The sequence below is a fragment of the Mustelus asterias genome, chromosome 21 (assembly GCF_964213995.1).
Source record: "Mustelus asterias chromosome 21, sMusAst1.hap1.1, whole genome shotgun sequence".
NCBI classification, from domain to species: Eukaryota; Metazoa; Chordata; class Chondrichthyes; order Carcharhiniformes; family Triakidae; genus Mustelus; species Mustelus asterias.
Window position 1 is genome coordinate 41934407 of NC_135821.1, and position 23035 is coordinate 41957441.

The 23035-nt window shown below is 45.2% G+C and overlaps 1 protein-coding gene across 1 annotated transcript in view; it reads right to left on the minus strand.

Moving 5' to 3' along the window:
* LOC144508894 (glutamate receptor ionotropic, kainate 3-like) overlaps positions 1–23035 on the minus strand; it is a 536983-nt gene that overhangs the window by 151253 nt on the left and 362695 nt on the right. Inside the window, exon 11 of the mRNA XM_078237108.1 lies at positions 17463–17686. Coding sequence (XP_078093234.1) covers positions 17463–17686 — 224 coding nt within the window. The remainder of the gene's footprint in view (positions 1–17462; positions 17687–23035) is intronic.

Consider the following 23035-nt stretch of genomic DNA (forward strand, 5'->3'; position numbering starts at 1 on the left):
GAACCGCTTTCCCGCCAGGTAATGGCGGCAGTGTCTGACGGCCTCCACAATGGCCTGGGCCTCCTTCTCCACCGCTGAATGCCGAATTTCGGGGCCTTGGAGGGTGCGGGAAAAAAATGCGACGGGCCTGCCTGCCTGGTTAAGTGTGGCGGCCAGGGCGAAATCAGATGCATCGCTTTCCACCTGAAAAGGGATGGATTCGTCTACCGCGTCCATCGTGGCTTTCGCGATGTCGTGTTTCAATTCCTTGAAGGCCAATTGGGCCTCTGGTGTGAGTGGAAAAGTCGTGGACTTAATAAGCGGACGGGCTTTGTCTGCGTAGTTGGGGACCCACTGCGCATAATAGGAGAAGAAGCCTAGGCATCTTCTCAGTGCTTTTGCGCTAGCGGGCAAGGGAAGTTCAGCAAGGGGGTGCATACGGTCTGGATCAGGGCCAATGACCCCGATTTCCACCACGTATCCCAGGATGGCTAACCGGCGCGTACGGAATACACACTTCTCCCTGTTGTAGGTCAAGTTCGGGCGAGATGCAGTGCGTAAGAAGTTCTGGAGATTTGTGTCATGGTCCTGCTGATCATGGCCGCAGATGGTGACATTATCCAGGTACGGGAAGGTAGCCCGCAGCCTGTTCTGGTCCACCATTCGGTCCATAGCACGCTGGAAGACCGAGACCCCATTGGTGACACCAAATGGAACCCTAAGAAAATGATACAAACGACCATCCGCCTCAAAGGCCGTGTATTGTCGGTCCTCTGGGCGAATGGGGAGTTGGTGGTAGGCGGACTTGAGGTCTATGGTGGAGAACACCCGGTACTGCGCAATCTGATTGACCATATCAGATATGCACGGGAGAGGATACGCATCCAGCTGCGTATATCGGTTAATGGTCTGACTGTAATCCATGACCATCCGGGGTTTGTTCTCGCTCTTGACCACCACAACCTGTGCTCTCCACGGACTAACACTGGGCTGTATGATCCCTTCTTTGAGGAGTCGCTGAACCTCAGATCTGATGAAGATCCGATCCTCAGTGCTGTAACGCCTACTTTAGTAGCGATGGGCTTGCAGCCTGGTACCAGATTCTGAAATAAAGAGGGTGTGGTGATCTTTAACGTAGAAAGATTGCAGGCGGGGCGCGTTGGGCAATTTGGAGACTGCAGCTGTTCTCCCACTGCCAGCGAAGGGAGTGACCCACCGTACTGTAGGAACACACTCAAGTGGACCATGAAGTTTAGTCCGAGAAGAATTGGTGCGCAAAGATACGGCAACACAAGGAGCCTGAAATGCTCGTAAATTGTGCCTTGTACTTTCAAGGTTACCACACAACTTCCTAGCACAGCGACAGACCGGGACCTTGATGCCATAGAGATTGTCTGTTTGGCAGGTTGAATCTGGAGTCCACACCTCTTCACAGTGTCAGGGTGGATAAAGCTCTCAGTGCTCCCGCTGTCAAACAGACAATAAAGCACATGTTTGTTTACCTGGATATCCATCATTGAACGATCAAGCCTGTGAGGCTTAGCCTGTTCCAGGATGATCGACGCCACCGTTGGTCCATGAACGTCACTGCAGGCAGCTGAAGTCGATGCTGAGGACCCCTGCTGGTCGCTCGTGGTCATCGTCGACCAACATGGCCGCCCCCATGAATCGGATGAGGGCGCCAAACTCAGCGACCCCTGGTGGTCATCCTCCTCCGACTCCGTCGACCGCAATGGCGTCGTCCTGGACTCGCACGTGGACGAACCCCGCGAGGACTTCGACGACGATGGTGATGATCCCAGTTCCGAAGAGTCGCAGGCCGCACTGCCGTTCCTGGGCTTCAATCTGCACACCTTTGCATAATGCCCCTTTTTACCGCATGCGGTACAGATTACCGCTTTAGCGGGACACTTTTGTCGGGTATGTTTTGCTCCTCCGCAGAAATAGCACCGCGGGCCGCATGGGGCTGCAGCCGTCGTCTGGCCCACATGGGAGCACGCCATAACACAGCACTTCGAGCCCGAGGGGCGAGGAGGGATTTGTGACTGCTCCTGCCACGTTGTCTCCACGTGGTCCTCTGGATATAGGACTAAGCTCTTCGAAGCCGACTCGAGCATTTCAGCTAATTCCATGGCCTGGGTAAGATTGAGATTACCCTTTTCTAGCAGTTTGAGACGGATGTATGATGACCCAACCCCGGCCACAAACGCATCTCGGGTGAGGTCGTACATGTACTGCTCAGCCGACACAGCTTTGCAGTCACAGCCCCTGGCTAGCTGTAAGAGCTCATTGGCGTAGTCCTCCATGGTTTCGCCCGACTGCCGACGTCGTGTAGCGAGGAGGTAACGAGCGTGGATCTCGTTAGGAGGTTTCGTATAGCGCTTCTTTAGAAGCTCGAGGGCCCTAGGGTAAGTGGGGGCCGCACGGATCGCGAGGTAGACTGTGTCGCTTACCCTCGCATGGAGGACCCGGAGTCTGTCATCATCTGTGGTGACCGCTGCGGAGGCTGCTAGGTAATCTTCAAAACACTTCAGCCAGTGGTCGAAGGTGTTAGAGGCGCCCACCGCACGTGGATCTAGCGTCAGACGTTCTGGCTTGAGGATTTGCTCCATACTCTCCTTTCTTTTTTTCTTCCGTCGAGAGTTTAATTTTAGTGAATAAAATTGATGCGCATCAATTGGACACGAGGCTCGAAGCTTCAGTAAAAGAAAGCTTTTATTAACTAACAATGGAGCTATCCGAACTTTAACACACTATCCCAGGCTGAAGGGGTCCCGTCCGAGCAGGGAGTCTTATACCTCTCCCAGGAGGTGGAGCCCGACTGGGATGTGCCACAACAGTAACAAACACAGGTGTAACAATCCCACCCTAACCCAACAGCAACATTAGTACAATCCCACAGTAACCTATATACATTCCTATAGTACTGGCCAGCCCTGGCTCAGTACTATCCAGTGGGAACCAACGATGGTTCACCACACTGAGACAGTTCCGCAGTGGCTGTCCCCCCCCCCCCCAGATGGAGCATGTTAGAAAAACCAGCCCACATCCTCCCTTTTCTGGCAACCCGCCATCTTCCCATTCTCCCCTGGCAGTGCTCAGCCTTTCACAGGATGCTTTTCATGCTAGGCGGCCAGTAATTGGCCACCCAGAGTGAAATGGCGCTTCAGGGCCAGCTGCGACCGGGAGCACGTGTCACACTCACTTCCGGGTCCATCGAGTATGTGCGCCCGACGGATGAAAGATTCAGTCCACTGTTGGGACAGAGCTTTTTTATTCTTTTCATGGAATCTGGACATCACTGACTTGGCCAGCGTTTGTTGCCCATCCCTAATTGCCCTTGAGCAGGGAGCTTCAGCCTCAAACAGCTCGTTATCAGACCTACAAATACTCGTGTTCACATTGACGACTAACATTGTTGAAATGTTCGACTCCATAGCACTGACATCCTTTACAGTGACAAACATCAAATTTCACAATACACCAACATTATTTTTAAAACAAAGTATGTAGATGTCATAAGTGCTTAAGTTAAGTGACAAGATATTTATGAATGCTGGATGTGTACTTTCACTCCACTGCTAGTTGGAGATAATTTCTGGTTTCTCAGCACCCAACATGTTACCGGATCTAACATTACACTGCCTTACTTCTCCTGTGTGCAGTACTGTTTGCTGTTAACTCCTCTCTATCCTGGTTAAAGGGTGACATAGGACTGTAAGAAATGGACCTGTGAAATTGGACAGTTCCAGAACGTGCTGTTCTATGTCATGGTGGCACAGTGGTTAGCACTGCTGCCCCACAGCGCCAGGGATCTGGGTTCAATTCCCAGCTTGGGTCACTGCCTGTGTGGAGTCTGCACGCTCTCCCCATGACTGCATGGGTTTCCTCCGGGTGCTCTGATTTCCTCCCACAATCCAAAGATGTGCTGTTTTAGGCATGTTGGGCATGCAGAATTCTCCCTCAGTGTACCTGAACAGGCACCAGAGTGTGGCGTCTAGGGGACTTTCACAGTAACTTCATTGAAGTATTCATGTAAGCCTACTTGAACACTAATAAATGAACTGTGTCCATGTGTGCGGGCAGTGTGTAAATGCAGAATGACATGACCGGTTTTACCCGACGCACTAACAAGCAGTGTTATTCCTAATCACAACTCAAAAATCTCTGTTTTTCTCCTCATTATTTCTTCAAGCTATGCTGCTTGCTTTAATGGATATCCATTCTCTCAACTTGATCGGTCAAACTTTGCTGCCAATGTAATGGCGAATGTAATGGTGCACACTTTTATTAACGTACAAGTAAGTCATCCATCAACTTCTGGCAAGAAAGACGCAGCCTATATATTGCAGATTCCCACAAATTGCTGAACAATTTGCACCGTTTACTATCAGTGTCATGAAAATGACAGTTCACCCTCCCCATGAATTTTTAATAAATTGCTGCATTTGCACATTAATTACCAATTAAACCTGCCGCAGGAATTAGGGCTGGTACTTAGCCATGTAAGTGTCTTTATAATGATGAATTTTATGTTGCTGTAATACTACTCAACTTCCCCAGCCCAAAATGGAGTGGAGTTTCATTCAGAGTAATTTATTCTTGGAGAATTTTTTATTTTTATTCTTTACTTTTCTTTTTCGTCTCTATTCTTCCTGCCTCTCTTAAATCAATCTTCCTTTTTATTTCTTTTGGGGGAATTTTAACATGGGGAACAGGTCAGTTCAGGGATAGGTTTGGGGAGGGAATGGGTTAAATGCAGCAAGAATGTGAGCACATCAGCAAACTGGCAGCAACATGCCAACTTTCACATTTAACTCGGACACGTTAAGTTAGATGCACCACTGGAGGGATGTTTTGCTTATTAGCATAAGTTTATCACTCAACATTGTCACTGTTATAAATGTACTTAGTGAAGTATGGTGCAATCAGAGCCATGAAGTAGGTCTCATAATCTAAACACTGGGGAACTCTTTGTTACAGTGCGCAGTGTCCCACAGTCAAGTCCGAGACTGCTTGACTGGGTTCCACACTGGGAGAAGCTAACCCTCTCTCAGGGGTCACATGACCCACACTTTTAAAGGGGCAGTACGCATCCCAAACCCCCAATATGCGTATATCACAGACACAGTTTCAACTTTAACATCACGCGCACGGGGTTTCCGAGACCTCTTGAAATTTGCCATTGAAAGCAAGGTATCAATATAGTGGCAAGTGAACCTGGCAGCCTCAGTGTGGACTGTAGAGGTTTGCTTTGGGTCAGGGGGTTGTGGGGGGCTCTATATGAGTCCTGTGATGGGGCACCCCCAGGATGAATTAGTCCTTCTGAGATTTATTGTACACAAGGTTCTGATGTCAGGACCAAAGGGGAGGAGTCCTGAGCACACACCTACCAGGAACTAGCACAGCAAAATTATTTCCCAATTGGACACCTCCACATTCACTGACTCTGGAGGTTGGAGAACCAATAGAAAGCCATCTAGCACTGGAGGATCTGCAGATCCACTGTCAGGAGTGGGATCGCTGAAGTATTTTAAGGCAGTTCTTCCACTCCAGGCTGCCAGCCACATGTGAAGGATATAAAAAGGGTCAAAAGGTTTAAGACCATTGGGTCTGAGGGGGAAAACCCCTCACAGTAAGGGCTGCTGCCAAGGTTGCGATCATTTTTTAAGTGTAGAGTTTTCTCGTTGAAATGGAGCCTCCAACTCTGATGGCCCCTGCAGTCCACTGCCTCCACTCGTGAACCTATCAGCAACAAATGTGGGGAGGAACCAGCCTGTGATTGGACCTGAGCAGCTTGACAGCATTTTTCAAACATCAGTCACTTGAATGTCCAGGTTTGGCAGTTTTTTAAAAAAGTATGTACAGTAAATTGGACAGCTTAAGTCAATCAAATGGGGTGGATCAGTGGCACAGTGGTTACCACTGCTGTCTCACAGCACCAGGGACCTGACCTCAATTCAGGCCTTGGGTCATTGTCTGTGTGGAGTTTACCCAATTCCCTCCCTCCCCGTGTCTGCGTGAGTTTCCTCTGGGTGCTCCAGTTTCCTCCCACAGTCCAAAGATGCGCGGGTTAGATGGGGTTATGGGGATAGGGTCTGGGTGGGATTGTCGTCGGTGCAGGTTTGATGGGCCAAATGGCAATGTACGAGACTCTGTTTATGGTTCAGTGGGCCGTGACAATTACTGATTGTAGCACTGCACGTGGAGACTAGCATTTCCCTGGGTCTGTGGTGGCAAGCTCGGAGGAGGAGGGAGTCCGCAGGAAAATAGACCGGTTTACAGGTCTGTTTTAAATCAAAGATGCTGGAACAGTGCTCCGATGCACAACACCATTGGCTATGAGCAAATTCTGGTGACCTTGCAGAATCCCCCTTTATTGGGGACTTACCTATGTAAATTAGATACTGGACCCCACCTCACCTCTGGGAAAGTTACCCAAAGGCGAGTGAATGAAAGAGTCATTCCAATGTGTTTCTCCCCATTTTCCTGCAGACGCTCTCCTCCTTCAAGCTCTGCACAACAGGCCGGGGGGGGGGGGGGGGGAATTCTACCCCACAAATGCAGTGTTAATAATCAGTATTTATCATTGTGACTTGCTCAACAATAAACAGAACCTGATTTACTGAATCTGTCCAACTCACTATACATAGTCAAAAAAAAAATGATTTAGTCATTAACAAAATGATAAGTTCATTGTTCTTCGAGAATCATAGAATCTTACAGTGCAGAAGGAGGCCATTTGTCCCATCGAGTCTGCACCGACTCCCTGAAGGAATATCTTACCCAGGCCCCCTCCCACCCTATCTCTGTAACCCCACACAGTTACCATGGCCAATGCACATAACCTTTGGACTGTGGGAGAACATAAGAACTAGGAGCAGGAGTAGACCATCTGGTCCCTCGAGCCTGCTCCGCCATGGAATAATATCACGGCTGATATTTTTGTGGACTCAGCTTCACTTACCCGGCCGCTCACCTTAATTCCTTTACTGTTCAAAAGTGTATCTATCCTTGCCTTAAAAACATTCAATGAGGTAGCCTCAACTGCTTCACTGGACAGGGAATTCCACAGATGAAGGAAGATGGAGGAAACCAGAGCACCTAGAGGAAACCCACGCAGACAAGGGGAGAACGTGCAAACTCCACACAGGCAATCACCCGAGCCATGAATCGAACCCGGGTCCCTGGCGCTGTGAGGCAGCAGTGCTAACCATTATACCACCGTGCCACCCCTGATGTGTGAAAACAAAATCCACACCTGAACAATTTTATTTTGAAGTTTACAAAAGTACTAAAAAGTCATGAATTGCTGCAGGGATTGAATGGTTGGGTTTCCCCAAGAACTCCTTGTACCTTGTATTTCTAACGTGTCCTATTCACATATAACCACTTTAATAATCCCCCTGCTTCAGTTATTTGTGTCTAATCAAAGTGTCAAGAATGGGGAATACACCAAATGCAAATTCCTGAAGTAACGCTCCTTATTTAGCGGATTACTGGTCTGCAGCCAGATGTGGTTTTGCAATTACTTCACACATATTAAGCTCTCACCCTGCCTACTTTATCTACTTAATTAAGTTCATAATTTAAAGCCAGATCCACAGAAGGGCAGGCCATCAGGCACGAGACAATGGGAAAGATTCGCAGCCGAACTATTGCTGGCCGCATTGTGTCTCGAATACAATGCACACCCTCATCTGATTCAAAGCTGATTCACTTTGAATGATGAGAATATAAAGTCATTCAGCACACAGGAGAAATTCGGTGACCTTGAAAACATACTGAATGCTAAACTGCAAGGGGGGGGGGGGAGCGGGAAGGATGATTAATTATGACTTCGGAAAATGATAATTAAATCATTTTACTAATAGTGAAAATGGATTGCTGGCAAGATGACTGTGACACCACAGGTCTACCAAAGTATTTTAAAAGACAATTTTATATCCCTTGGGTTCTGAACGGGCTCTTGTTCAGCATCAATCACTTCACATCTTTCAAAAATATCACCAATACCTTTTCTTGCTCAAATACGAAGGTAATATTAAGTGACATATCAAAATAGGTTTGTGCAAAAGATAACCTGAGACAAGCTCTGGTAACAACCTTTAAATTGGGTCAAGGAATACTCGTACTTTTTCCAAGCACTGGTAAACGTTCCGGCATTCCATCTTTAACAGAAATAGAAGCCCCAGTCTTCTAGTTAAGAGGTGGTGGCGCATGGGGACGGCATGGATAATACCTGAATCTCCAACCTTGGAGCACTGGGAAACTGAATTCGAAACAGGCTCAGTTAGGGAGTTTTATTACTGTTAGTTAATAAATGTTGCTGAGTCTCCTTTTGTACATCTTTCGTATTTTTGAAGTTTAAAGAATCAAATCAGCTCCAATAATTCATAGTACTCAATTACTCCAGTTCTTTTAGAACTAGTGTAAGTGATGGTCCAGGTAAGAGGCTAGATGAACATTACAGAATTGAGGAGGAATCTTTCCCTTGCAAATAAACTTAGGGGGCGATTTTATTGGTTTGTCATGCCAGTCGATTGGTGTGATGAGCCGGCAAGATTGCAAGAGAGGCGAAAAATCGGGTTCATGCCCGGTGTTTCTCCTCTCGCGATCTTACCGGCCCTGGAATGCCGGCGGGTGCGAGACTGATTTAAATATTCATTACTGGATTTCAATGTGATTAGTGAGTCCCAGACACAATCGCCTGGGTTCACTGCCTTAACGGCCTCACTGGTGGAGGTCCTCCATGGGAAGGATCACGTATGGTCCCCACCAATGGGGACCTGATGTGATGGCCTCCCCAGTGGGACCGGAAACCATTGAGGCCCCCCAGTTGGAGGCATTTGGGGAAGTGCCACTTCCCACCAGGCATTGGGCAGTGACAAGGGGTTGGGCCTAAGGGGAGGGGGCAGGGGCATGCTAGGGCATGGCCTAATGGGAGGCAGGTGGCAGTTGCGCACTCTGCAGTCAGGGATCGGCTGGGGGTGCGCGTGTGCGGGTGGAGGGGGGAGAGTGATAGGCTGGGGAGACTAATGGTCAGGAGGGTGCAGTGGGGTGATATCCAGGGGAGGTAAGGGGAGTGACAGATCTCTCAATGCTCTTAGTGTTATACAGAACACAGAGATTTGTGCATGTGCGATGGCGCCATCTAGCTTTGAGCAACAGGTTTTCCGACAAGAATAGATCCCATCCAGTCCCCCTACTGGCGTGAATCACACTTTGCCCTTTTTTTGCATTAAGTGGCATAAGACCGTGTCTGAAAGCTCGCTGAAAAAATGGGCGTGATTCTCTCCCATTTTCACACTCGTTTGGTATTTAGAATGTTTTTGATAAGACCACCCCCTTAGAGTTATAAAGTCACAGAGTCATACAGCACAGAAAAGCAACATTTCAGCCCATAATGCATCAACCATCAAGCACCTATCTATTCTACTCCAATTTTCTGGCACTTGGTCCGTAGCCTTGTCTGCTATGGTGTTTCAAGCGCTCATCTAAACGTTTATTAAATTTTGAGAGATTTCCTGCCTCTACTACCCTTTCAGGCAGAGAGTTCCAAATTCCCACCACCCACCAGGTGAAAAAGTATTTCTTCAAATCCCCTCTCCAATATTTTAATTCTTCTGCCACTGACCAGAATCCAGCATGCTTCTTCAGCAATGTCTCAGTATTCCCTTTGGATATTAAAAACTTCCAACGCACCAAAGATCATGAATAATAAACAATAAATAATAAGAAACATTCAAACAGGTCAGACCCAAAAGTCTGTAACACAGACCTGGCAGACTTCTGCGACGTGATGCATTAGCGGGTCATAAAGCTGCTTTTGCAATGGAGATAAGAAAATGAATTACTGGCCCAGTGGGATAAAATTATTAAACTGATTTTTATATCCAGTTCAAATTGCTTTAAGCATCTGCGCCTTGTTCTTTTTTAATAAAATGAATGCTTAATATATGTTGTTCTTTTAATGAAAGTACTAACACACTTAATGAGGTTTTATGCTTCTATTGAACTAGCATTGAGAATAATACTAAGTTCAATTACTATTCAAATTGTATAACCTCGAGACAGTGGTTTGCATAGTTCTGCAACAGGGAGTTTGAAAAGCCCAATAATAATTTTTGACTACAAAGCTTCCCAAAGGGCAATGAGAAGGTTTCAAAAACGTTGAAGAGAAAGTTGGGGAAGCGATGGCCTAGTGGTATTATCGCTAGACTATTGATCCAGTTATCCTGAAACCCATGGTATAGTGAAACATGACAGTAGATTTGTATGAAAGAATGTGTGGGATGAATGGCCTTCAATGCTCATCAAATTATTAGTTATTACAAATGCAATGAGCATTAGAAAAAGCTATGATGGCACAAATTATGGCATGGGGAGGTGATGGCCTAGTGGTATTATCACTAGGCTATTAATCCAGAAACTCAGCTAATGTTCTGGGGACTTGGGTTCAAATCCCGCCACAGCAGCTGGTGGAATTTGAATTCAATAAAAAATATCTTTAATTAAGAATCCACTAATGATCATGAAACCATTGTCGATTGTCGGACAAACCCATCTGGTTCACTAATGTCCTATAGGAAGGAAATCTGCCGTCCTTACCCGGTCTGGCCTACATGTGACTCCAGAGCCATAGCAATGTGGTTGATTCTCAACTGCCCCTCTGAAATGGCCTAGCCAAGGGCAACAAGGGATGGGCAATAAATGCTGGCCAACCATGTCCCACAAATGAATAAAAAATATATATAATCAGTTGGTTGATGGGTGTCATTTTGAGTAGATTGAGTATCGAGGATAGCCCAAACTCACTTAACTCCTTGTAGCATGTGGTGAAATCTTTCTAGTTTCATCCGATCACTGCCCATGAAGGTTTAGTGTTAAGACTTGGCTTGTTTATTTATTTATATTTTCATTTCACTCAGTTGGGTTGAGTTGAAATCTGGTTACTGGATTTTACTGGTGACTATGACTTAAAGGGCAACACATGTTAACATTCCCTTTGATGTAATCCCTCACGATTACCATAAACTAATCCAGATGAATTTTCACTCCTCCAGCCAAGTTATAAAGCTATAAACATTCTAACCTACTGCATTGTGGAGTTCCTTAGTTTAAAAACCACTTAATCAAGTGCACAAATAATAGATTGTTGGAACCCAGATTATGAACAACAAACCATACTTGTAATAATTTTGATTAATTATTTTTGATTGTGTCATGAATTTGAGTGATAACATCAATAACAAGAATTTAACAAGGCATGATAGGATGCAACCTGCCCAGCAACAGGGAGGGATCTGCATGGCAACAGCAGGAGCTAGCATTCATAGAATAGAATTCCTACAGTACAGAAGAAAGCCATTCAGCCCACCGAGTCTGTATCGACCACAATCCCACGCAGGCCCTATTCCAGTAACCCTCATTTGCCCTGCTAATCCCCCGATACTATGGTCAATTTAACATGGCCAATCAATCTAACCCACACATCTTTGGACTGTGGGAGGAAACCGGAGCACCTGGAGGAAACCCACACAGACACAGGGAGAAAGTGAAAACTCCACACAAACGGTGACCCGAGGCCGAAGTTGAACCTGGGTCCCTGGCGCTGTGAGGCACCAGTGCTAAACACTGTGCCACCGTACTGCCCATTTAAACAGGAACATTCCAAAAGGCATTCAAAAGATGTGATTTTGCCAGTAACAGAATTAGCAGGTATCTAGACACAACTAGGTGTAAATCACCCTATTAGTAGGCAACAGCTTATCTAGCTGACAGAGATCAGTGGAGGTATACACATGCTAATATCTAGAGTCCAGAATTTGAGTGATGCAGACAGCCAAGTACACAGAAGAAAGAATTAAAGAAGAAAAATAGTATAACTGTCAGCACCCTCAGAACCAGAGAGGCCAATTTACACCTAAAAGTCTGAGAAGCCAATCCACAACTCACAGCCAGGAGGTTAGGCCTGCATATCAGTCTCAGAGTCCAAGCAGTGCAGAAACATTCACAAAGGCAGTATAAACATCTTCACTGGACCAGGAAAAGACATTTCCCAGACTTGATCCTTAGCCTTGTATTGTGTGGTAACTAAAAGCTGAATTTGACATGTAGATTTATTTAATTTGGATGTTATTTGGGAAGTGGGAAGCCTTGAGGAGTTCAGAGATCATATATATATTTTGGAACAAGGGGGTCATTTCTACATATACAGTGTATGTGTTTAGTGATACATAGACTTAACTGTCTCAGTATCATGGAATCCTACAGTGCAGAAGGAGGCCATTCAGCCCATTGAGTCTGCACCGACCACAATCCCACCCAGGCCCGATCCCCATAACCCTATGCATTTACCCTAGCTAGTCGCCTTGACACTAAGGGACAATTTAGCATGGACAATCCACCTAACTCACACATCTTTGCATTGTGGGAGGAAACCGGAGCACTTGGAGGAAACCCACGCAGACACAGGAAGAATGTGCAAACTCCACACAGACAGTGATCCAAGCCGGGAACTGAACCCGGGTCTCTGGCACTGTAGGACAGCAGTGTGCTACCATGCCGCCCGTCTCATTAGTCCTGTTTGTCTGTTGTTTAATTTTGTAAATAGTCTTTAATAAATGTTATATGATGACTGGACTGGTATTTTCACTAGGGATTCACATTACTACTCACACCATTCCAAAAAACAGAACTGTACACCACCATGAACCGGTGTTTCAAGTTCAGATAACAGCAGCTTGATTAGTGACACTCTGACTATATTTCTTGTGTTCTTTTTCATGCTTTCGTCTTGGCTTGTCGGAGAGAGAGTGCCACAATTCAATTGCAATAGTTGCCATGCATCAGCTTTGTCATCTGCCTTATTACAACTATTTGTGTGTAAGTATTAAATTGCTTACAGATAAGCCATTATCATACCCTGTCAGAGACAGTCAATAATGACAGCAGGAGGAAGAAGACCAGAGGAGCCTGGGGGTTCCCCTAATTCTAACACTTTGATCTCGGACATAATGAAATATTATGTTTATGATAAACTGTTTAAGAGGAATAATTGACTGGTAACACAGCTCTACATTGTGAGCATATCAATATCAAGGTGAGACTGCAAGCATCCAAGATCAATCAATGTAGGCTTTGGTGATGTTAACAATTAACCCTGACACCACAAAGAGACAGACATGGTAGACTGTACATGTTAAAATCACGTCGGAGTTTTATTTTCCATGCCTCATTTACAATTAATTAAAACGATGATTAGGTTGCCCTCAACAACTTCGTTAGTAAATGCACTGCCTCTCAGTGGAACTGAGACCTACAAATTATGAATGCCCCATGTCCTGTGCTGAATTAGTTGTGTTCTATCAGAATGGCAACATGACCCATCATTCTCCTTAGCATTTTCAGCTGTAGAGGGAAGAGGGGAAGAATTCAACCGAGTTTCCAAACCTTAATTACTGATCTGATAGAAAGTATATGACCAGAATTCGCCGACTGTTCACGCCGGCGAGATTGTCTGGTCCTGCCGGCAGCGCATCCCTGTCTGGTCACTGGCGTGGAGTGACATCAATGGAAATTCCCATTGACAGCAGCGGAACCAGGGAATCCCGCCATTAACAAGCAACGCGCCACTCCCGCCGGCAGGAAACACGTGGCTGGGAGGCCAGAGAATCTCAGCTGAAGCCTGTGCTGATGTCAGGGCATGATTATGCTCAGACAGTATCCTGCACCTGACCCCTGACCCTGACCCCGCCCACCTCACATCCCCTCCCCAACACAGTCTGACTATGCTCAGGCATATAGAAAGATCACTTGGAAGAGATTCAGGAGGGAAGCTGATGATCTTGAAACACTACCCCAATATGGATCTGAAAAGGTGGGCAAAAGGAAAAACTCAAGGGATGATTTTACTCCTGCCTATTTTGTGAAACTGGGTGGGGAAGGAGTTGAACTCACCCATGGGATTTGATTTCTGTTGTTTATCTTGATGTCATTAAGAGGCAGAGGACAAAAGTGCATGCACTGTAACCTCTTGAACAACTTAGGTTCAGAGCCATCCCACCACCACAACATCCATTGCCCCAAATATTCCCGTCTCTCACATGCTGTGTTACCAATCACCAGAATATTAACTGTCAGTGAAGCTTCTTCCTCTAACTCTACAATGAAGAACTTTCCAATCTGAAAGTAAGGGATCCTATCCAAATTGTTATGAGGTGATTTGATGAGGGGTATTTAAAATTATGAAAGCATAGGACGAAGTAAACAAAATAGAGTGATAGAATAGTCTAGAATAAGTGGACAAAAATAAAAGATTAAATGTGAAATGTTTAGGACAGAGAGCAGGAGGTTTTGTTCACAGCTGGTTAAGAAAATGTGAACACTATGAGCAGACTTAGTGATTGAAATAGTGGCTTTGTCAACATTTATGAAAAGATTAGGTGGGTGCAAAGGTTAGTGAAGAGATACTGCGAGAGGATGGGTACTTGAGATTTTGCCTGCATGGAGTTGGCTGGATTTAATGTGTGTTTTAATTTCTATGTGAGATTTGCAGACTAAAATAATTGTCAATGCTATAGTTAAGAAAGCCCACCAATGCCTTCCTCAGGAGGCTAAAGAAATTTGGCATGTCTGCTATGACTCTCAGCAACGTTTACAGATGCACCATAGAAAGCATTCTTTCTGGTTGTATCACAGCTTGATACGACTCCTGCTCTAAGACTGCAAAGGGTCAAGAATGAAGCTCTGTCAGTCATGTAAACCAGCCTCCCATCCATTGACTCTGTCTACACTTCCCGCTGCATTGGAAAAGCAGCCAGCATAATCAAGGACCCCACTCATTCCGGACATACTCTCTTCTTCCGTCGGGAAAAAGATATAAAAGGCTGAGGACATGTACCAACTGACTCAAGAACGGCTTCTACCCTGCTGCCATCAGACTTTTGAATGGACCTACCTCGTATTAAGCTGATCTTTCTCAACACCCTAGCTAATGACTGTAACACTACATTCTGCACTCTCTCCTTTCCTTCTCTAAGTGCAGAATGTTTTGTCTGTATAGCATGCAAGAAACAATACTTTTCACTATATACATGTGACAATAATAAAGCAAATCAAAATCAAATCAAATCAAAGATCAAATTCTCTGACCTAGATTTAGACAACTAAAAGACATAGCAAATTAGCAATGAATGCAATGAGACTCAATCTGGAACTCTTTTCTGAAAGAACCAAATAGTCCCTACGTGTTGTTGATGACCACTTAACTTGCCTACAATCTGAAAGTGTCCAATTCCTGTTTGACAGTTCAGACAACTGATAATTTCATTGAGATATACCTGATCTAATATAGAATGCTGATAACCAGTTTCATTTAGTGAAACAGATATATGAGAAACCACACCTATCATGGGATCCTGAGTAACCCTGTAGACCACATAAGAACATGTTGAACATTGCCGTCAAACATAATGGAGGGAAAGAAAAAGATACGACAACTATCTTCCCCAACAAAGAATGTCAAAATATTCGAGATAATATTCAGAATTTCCTCTGCACATCGATTTGATTCAATCTTCAATCTGAAGTTTTATTATTTGGGTATAAATAATAAAGTCAACTGCACTTGTTTACTTGAGGGCGGCACGGTGGCACAGTGGTTAGCACTGCTGCTTCACAGCGCCAGGGACCCGGGATCGATTCCCAGTTTGGGACACTGTCTGAATGGAGTCTGCACGTTCTCCCCGTGTCTGCGTGGGTTTCCTCCGGATGCTCCGGTTTCCCCCACAGTCGAAAGGCATGCTGGTTAAGTGCATTGACCGTGCTGAATTCTCCCTCAGTGTACCCGAACAGGTGACGGAGTGTAACGACTGAGGGATTTTCACAGTAACTCTATTGCGGTGTTAATGCAAGCCTACTTGTGACACTAATAAATAAACTTTAAAACTTGAATCTTTCAAGACCATCATGGAATACAAAAAGTCCTGACCGTAATAAAGACGTTGGAAACACAATACTTCCTCCAGCATAAAGCATTAACTGTCTATTTTGCCAGCCATCTTTAACCAAACAAGCGTATTCATTATTGATCATCGCCATCATACATTTTCCCCATCTGTTCATTCTATTTTACTACAACGATCCCAGGAATCAAGTGATGGGCTGTATTTCAGGAGGTTGGGTGTAGAAGCCACACCGAGTGCAACAGTCGCACCGCTGAGACCATTTAATTACCTTTGAAGACAGTTGATTAATTATGCTAATTGCAGATGGATCGTTTGGATCCTGTCAAGTACAAACAGTCGGTGAATTGAAAACCGCTGTTCAATAAAATAAAAGTTAATCAGGTTAGGAGGAGGCTCATGTGGAACACAAGTGTCAGCTTAAATCAGTTGGATCAAATAACCTGCTTTTGCGCTGTAAATTCCATGGGCGAGATTTTCCGGATCTGCCCGCTGCAGGGATAGTCACGGGCGGGGTGGAAAAGTAGATGGACCAGCAAAAGGTCCACTGGCTTCGGGCTGGAATCTCTTGTCCCGCGGGGCAATGACTGGGACTGGAAAATCTTGCCACATGTAATTCCATGCAATTGCATCACGAGTGTTTAAATGTCCAACACCTCCCAAAATTGAACGGCAGAGAGTCTCTCACCCTCCAAGTAATCAAAGAAAAAAACAATCGAACAAAGAACTAACACCAACTTTTGTTATGTTGTCTCCAAAGGTCTGTCCTTCTAAACATACTTAATCCATTAACTCAGTAACTTATGGTGAACAGGAAGTCAATTATGAACATAGGAACATAGAAATGAGAAGTAGTGGGCAAATTCAGCGCTTCGAGTCTGCTCCGCCATTCAATCAGGTCATGGCTGATTTCTGCTGGGACAGCACGGTGGCACAGTGGTTAGCACTGCTGCGTCACAGTGCCATGGACCCGGATTCGATTCCCATCTTGGGTCACTGTCTGTGTGGAGTTTGCACATTCTCCCCATGTCTGCGTGTGTTTCCTCCGGATGCTCCGGTTTCCTCCCACAGTCCAAAGATGTGCAGGTTAGATGGATTGGCCATGCTAAATTGCCCATTAGTGTCAGGGGGACTAGCTGGGGTAAATGCATGGGGTTATGGGGGTAGGGCCCGAGTGGGATTGTGGTCGGTGCAGACTCAGTGGGCCGAGTGGCCTCCTTTTGCACTGTGTGATTCTATGATTCTCCTGGTTTCAAATCCACCTCCCCACATGTTCCACATGGTCCCTTTATTCCATTTTTAAAAATTAAAAATATATCTATCCCCTTATTGAAACCATTTAATGATTCAGACTCCAGCATGCTATGGTGTAGCAAGTTCCACCTTCTGCTAGAAGTAGTTTCTCTTCATGATTTTATACAGAGTATATACTATCGATTTTATTTTATTTTTTAAATGGTAAAGTGAGGATTGATCAGTCCCAGCGACATGAGATTATTATTATCCACATCTTACCTGGCAATGACGAACAGCACGCAACTGACTCCGAGATAGGCCAACAGGATATACATCCAGATATCTGGAGACAGAGGATTGAGAAAGGAGAAGACGCCAGCGTTTGTTCCATTTGACTTTCGGTACAAAATACTGATCCCCAGTGTCATGAAAGGCTTCGAAAAGTCAATGACTTTCTCACGGGCATAGGTGATGGTCAAAGGAGCAACAGCAAGGTCAGCTTTCTGTTGGAGAAACAACAAGATGCATGACTCCAATTTGTCAAATCGAGTTCAACAGAATGTAAATAGGTGAATTTAAATACTGAGGAACATGTTTAAATGAACATAAACCACATGAGTTTTAAAGTTTAAAGTTTTTAAAGTTTACTTATTAGTGTCACGAGTAGGCTTACATTAACACTGCAATGAAGTTACAGTGAAAATCCCCCAGTCGCCACACTCTGGCGCCTGTTCGGGTACACAGAGGGAGGATTTAGCGTGGCCAATGCACCTAACCAGCACGTCTTTCAAACTGTGGGAGGAAACCGGAGCACCCGGAGGAAACCCATGCAGACACGGGGAGAATGTACAAACTCCACACAGACAGTCACCCGAGCTGGAAATTGAACCCGGGTCTCTAGTGCTGAGAGGCAGCAGTGCTAACCACTGTGCCGCCCGTGTTAAGGGCTTGTTTGACTCCTATCCTGTTTATTGCAATGAATACCTTTATTGTTTGTCTGTCAAGTTGTTGAGTAGCAAGATAACAACAACTTGTACTTTTATTGAACCCTTAATGTAGCAAAACATCTCAAGTCTCTTCACTGAAGCATTTTAAACTAAATCTGACAACAATCCATTTGAGGAAATAGGAATAAAAACAAGAAATGCTGGAAAAATTCAGCCGGTCTGTGGAGAGAGGAACAGCTAACTTTTCCAGTCTGTATAACTCTTGTTCAGAAGAAATAGGAGGCCAGAAATAAGTTTTAAGGTGCATATTAAAGGAGCAAAAGGAAGGGAGGAAGGCAGTGAGACTAAGCACGGAATTCCAGAGCTTAAGACCTCAACAGCTGAGGCACGGTCACCAACGGTGGAGCAATGCAAATCGGGGATGTTTGATAGAAGCATACCCCAACAACTGAATAGGGATAGGAACATAAATATTAAACAGAACCCCTGTCTGGCTGGAGGCTGGGATGGAGGGTTGGGGAGGGTGCATAGAGGAATATCTGGATCCACACCATAGAGGTGGTCTCACCAGAAGCTGCACATTGATAGCACTGGGACAACTGATATTCTCCTGAGACACAAGCAGACAATATTTCCCACCTGAAATGAAAGAGAACTTTGCATATGGTATACCCCTCACCCACCCCCTTCAAGGCCAACTGCCACATTCCTCAGGTAGTCCCATAACAATTCCGCCATTCACACATTCCGATCACTTAATGGACACTTTTTGCACCTTTTTTCAACCTTCATCATGTACATTTCCTTTGTCCAATTACTGTCCGCTCCCATCCTCATTGCATAAATCTTGTCTGATTTTCTTTGCATTCAGCTCTGAAGAGACATCCAGACTCGAAACATAGGCTCTATTCTCTCTCCACACATGCTGTCAGACCTGCTGAATTTTCTGTTTTTGTTTGTGTTAATTTATTCCTGTTAGTGCCTCTCCGATTGTTTCCCATTCTCGAATTCATTCCATCCTGTAATCACTCAGTATATCACACTCACTTTCTTTCGACTCTCTCACTCTCTCCCAGGCCAGAATTTTACACCCCCTGTGGCAAGTTCCGAGGTGGGGAGTGGAGAGTGAAATTGCATGGAGGGGGTGGCCTTTGGTTTCCCACCCACCCAGACCTGGCAGCAATTTTATGCTTTTTTGAGGCCTCATTCATACAGATGATTTTTTTTTCTTTTAGCGCAGTCAATGCTATTGTTATTCTTCTATTCTAGTCAGGGCCTCAGAGAAGAAGCTCGCCTTTGCCCCAATTAAGGTCCAAAGGTGGGAAGGCCGGAAATAAAAGGACTCAGATCCTGGACGGAATGTGGGGAAGAGGCGTGCCTCCTTCAGAAGAACCCTTCTGACTGTGGGTGCCCTTCTCTTAAGGCTCAGTGACCTGTGCACCTCTCCCACTCTCAGGCCTAGCCCCCGAGATCCTGATCACCCCCCTCACCACCCCCCTAGTCCTTTCATATCCTCCCTGCTCAGACTCTTGCCTTTTTCTCTGATTCATAGAATCCATAGAATCCTAGAATCCGTACAGTGCAGAAGGAGGCCATTTGGCCCATCGAGTCTGCACCAACCACAATCCCACCCAGGCCCTATTCCCATAACCCCACGTATTTACCCTGCTAACTGCCCTGACAGATTCCCTGGACTGAGGCTCAGGGAACTTCTTGCATTGTCTGTCCCGGCCACTGCAGTGCTTCTCCAGGGGGGACAGGAGAGCTGCTGCCCAATCAGATTGGCCAGGAGCCCTCCAAGACAGAACTTCACCCCAAATGAGGGTTGTAAGTCCCGCCTACTGCCAAGCTTGTTGGAGTGTTAAATGGTAACGGGGCTCTGAGTCAGTGGGGATCTGTTTCCTGTTGATTTTCCAGGTGGCGAGGATCAAGCCCCCATCATCAGCATGCTGGCACAGTGGTTAGCACTGTTGCCTAACAGCGCCAGGGACTTGGTTCAATTTTGGCCTTGGGTGACTGCGTGTGTGGAGTTTGCACGGTCTCCCCATGTCTTCGTGGGTTTCCTCTGGATACTCCGGTTTCCTCCCACAGCCCAAAGATGTGCAGATTAGGTGGATTGGCCATGCTAAATTGCCCCTGAGTGTAGGTTAGGAGGCTGAGCAAGGTAAATATATGGGGTTGTGGGGACAAGGCCTGGTAAGATGCTCTGTCGGAGAATCAATGCTGACTCGATGGATCAAATGGCCTCCTTGTGTACTGTAGAGATTTTATGATTCTAAAAATCCTGGCCCAAATTTTTCCATTATTCCTTCCACAAGTCTATCCCACAGCCTGTGTACATTTCACACTCCGTCAACTCCTTTCACACATTTCCTTTCCCTCTGAGCAATTTGGGCCTTTTCTCATTGAAGTTTAGAAGAGGAGTGATTTTATTCAAACTTATCAGATTCTGAGGGGGCTTGATGGAGCAGCTTCTTAGAGGCTGTTTCCCTTTATGGTGGAAACTGGCATTGTGGGGGACCATAGTCTAAAGAAAAGGTGACTCTCATTTAATGATGTGGAGATGCCAGCGTTGGACTGGGGTGGGCACAGTAAGAAGTCTCACAACACCAGGTTAAAGTCCAACAGGTTTATCTGGAATCATGAGCTTTTGGAGCGCTGCTTCAAAGAAGGAGCAGCACTCCAAAAGCTCGTGATTCCAAATAAACCTGTTGGACTTTAACCTGGTGATGTGAGACTTCTTATTCTCTCATTTAAGACACAGGTGAGGAATAATTATTTCTCTCAAAGGAATCCTCTTTGGAATTCTCGTCACCAGAAAACAGCGGAGGATGGATCATTGAATATGTCCGAGGTTATGTGACAGATTGTTGATTGACAAGGGAGTGCAAGGCTACTGGGGACAGCAAAGTGGAGTTAAGGCCCGAATCAAATCAGTCATTACCTTATTAACTGAAAGAGCAGACGCAATGGGCCTCAATGGATCTACTCAATGTCCTATTTCTTATGAGCTATCTCTCTGTGCGATTCATTCTCTCACTCAAAAACATTACCTCATCTTAGAATCCCTACAGTGCAGAAGGAGGCCATTCAGCCCATTGAGCCTGCAACAATCACAATCCCACCCAGGCCCTATTCCCATAACCGCACACATTTACCCTGCTAATCCCCCTGACAGTAGGATCAATTTAGCATGGCCAATCAACCTAACCCGCACATCCTTGGACTGTGGGAGGAAACCGGAGCACTCAGAGGAAACCCACGCAGACACGAGGAGAAAGTGCAAACTCCACACAGACAGTGACCCGAGCTCGGAATTGAACCTGGGACCCTGGCGCTGTGAGGCAGCAGTGCTAATCACTGAGCCACCATGCCGCCCTGTGCGATTCATTCTCTCACTCAAAAACATTACCTCATCTTGTGCCCATAATCTTGCTTTTTGGTATTTCAGTATGACATTAACAATTGCTATTTTTCAAATATAACCAGCAGCAATCATTGTATTTAAAATGCTGGTGACAGAAAGTTCACAGACATGCATAAACCGAAAATATCAAGGTGCAAAAATTGAGGGAAAGGTTGCTTCTGGAGATTATTTACTTTGAGTGGGAAAGAAGCAATTCAATTTTTTAATGTTAATATTGTTCATAATGAAATGTTATGAAGTAATACTGTAACAGGCTCAGCCACCATCTTGAAAAATATTATTGTGTTACATATTTATTATATTTCTGAAAAGGCAAATAAAGTCTTATTATCTTCTATGTCTTTGACTAGCCGAAATAACTGAAATTAAGCCTCATTTAATATTGCTTTACAATAAGCTGAATTATTTTTTTAAAAACTTTCATTATCAAATGTTTCAATCTCAGTTGCTTTTTATTACATGGATTTTTGTTTCATTATTTCATTTTGGGATTGTTATTTCAAAAGGCTCAGTTCTGAAAATATACTTTGGATCTGGTTAGTTTATAATCATTCCCCTTGATTTATTCCATTTTTGTTATTGTTCCTGAGAGAGGAAATTCACCTGTATTTTCTGTCCCTTTCCCTGTACTCTGCGGACCTCTGATGAGGTGGAGATGCTGGTGTTGGACTAGGGTGGGCACAATAAGAAGTCTCACAGCACCAGGTTAAAGTCCAACAGGTTTATTTGGAATCACGAGCTTTCGGAGTGCTGTGATGAAGGAGCAGCGCTCCGAAAGCTCGTGATTCCAAATAAACCTGTTGGACTTTAACCTGGTGCTGTGAGACTTCTTATTGATCTCTGATGAGGCTACTGTGACCAACCCTTCTTGTCACTGAACTAGGAACTTAGGAACAGAAATAGATCATTCAGCCTCTCGAGCCCACTCCACCACTCAATAAGATCATGGCTGATCTGTGGCCTAACTCCATGTACCTGCCCTCGGCCCACTTCCCTTGATACCCCTGCTCAATAAAGTCCATCTCGGACTTAAACCTAACAATTTAACCAGCATTGACTGCTGCTTGAGGAAGAGAGTTCCAAACCCCCACCACTCTCTGCGTGTAGAAGTGTTTCCTCAATCTCTCCTGAATGACTTGCCCTAATTTTTTGATTACGGGCCCTGATTCTAGAGCCTTCAACGAGTGGAAACAGTTTATCCTTATCCATCCTGTCCTTCCCTGTAAATATTTTGTAGACTCCTATCAGGTCACCCCTCAACCTTCTGAATTTGAGAGAATACAGGCCTAATCTGTCTAATCTCTCCTCGTAGCTCAGATTGGACTATGTTCACAACACCTAGTAGTTTCTTGCGGTCTTGGTCAGAGCCCAGGAGCCATACCAAGCTGTGATACAATCAGAAAGAATGCTTTCTATCGTGCATCTGTAAAACTTGGTGAGAGTCATAGCAGAGATGCCGAATTTCCTTAGCCTCCTGA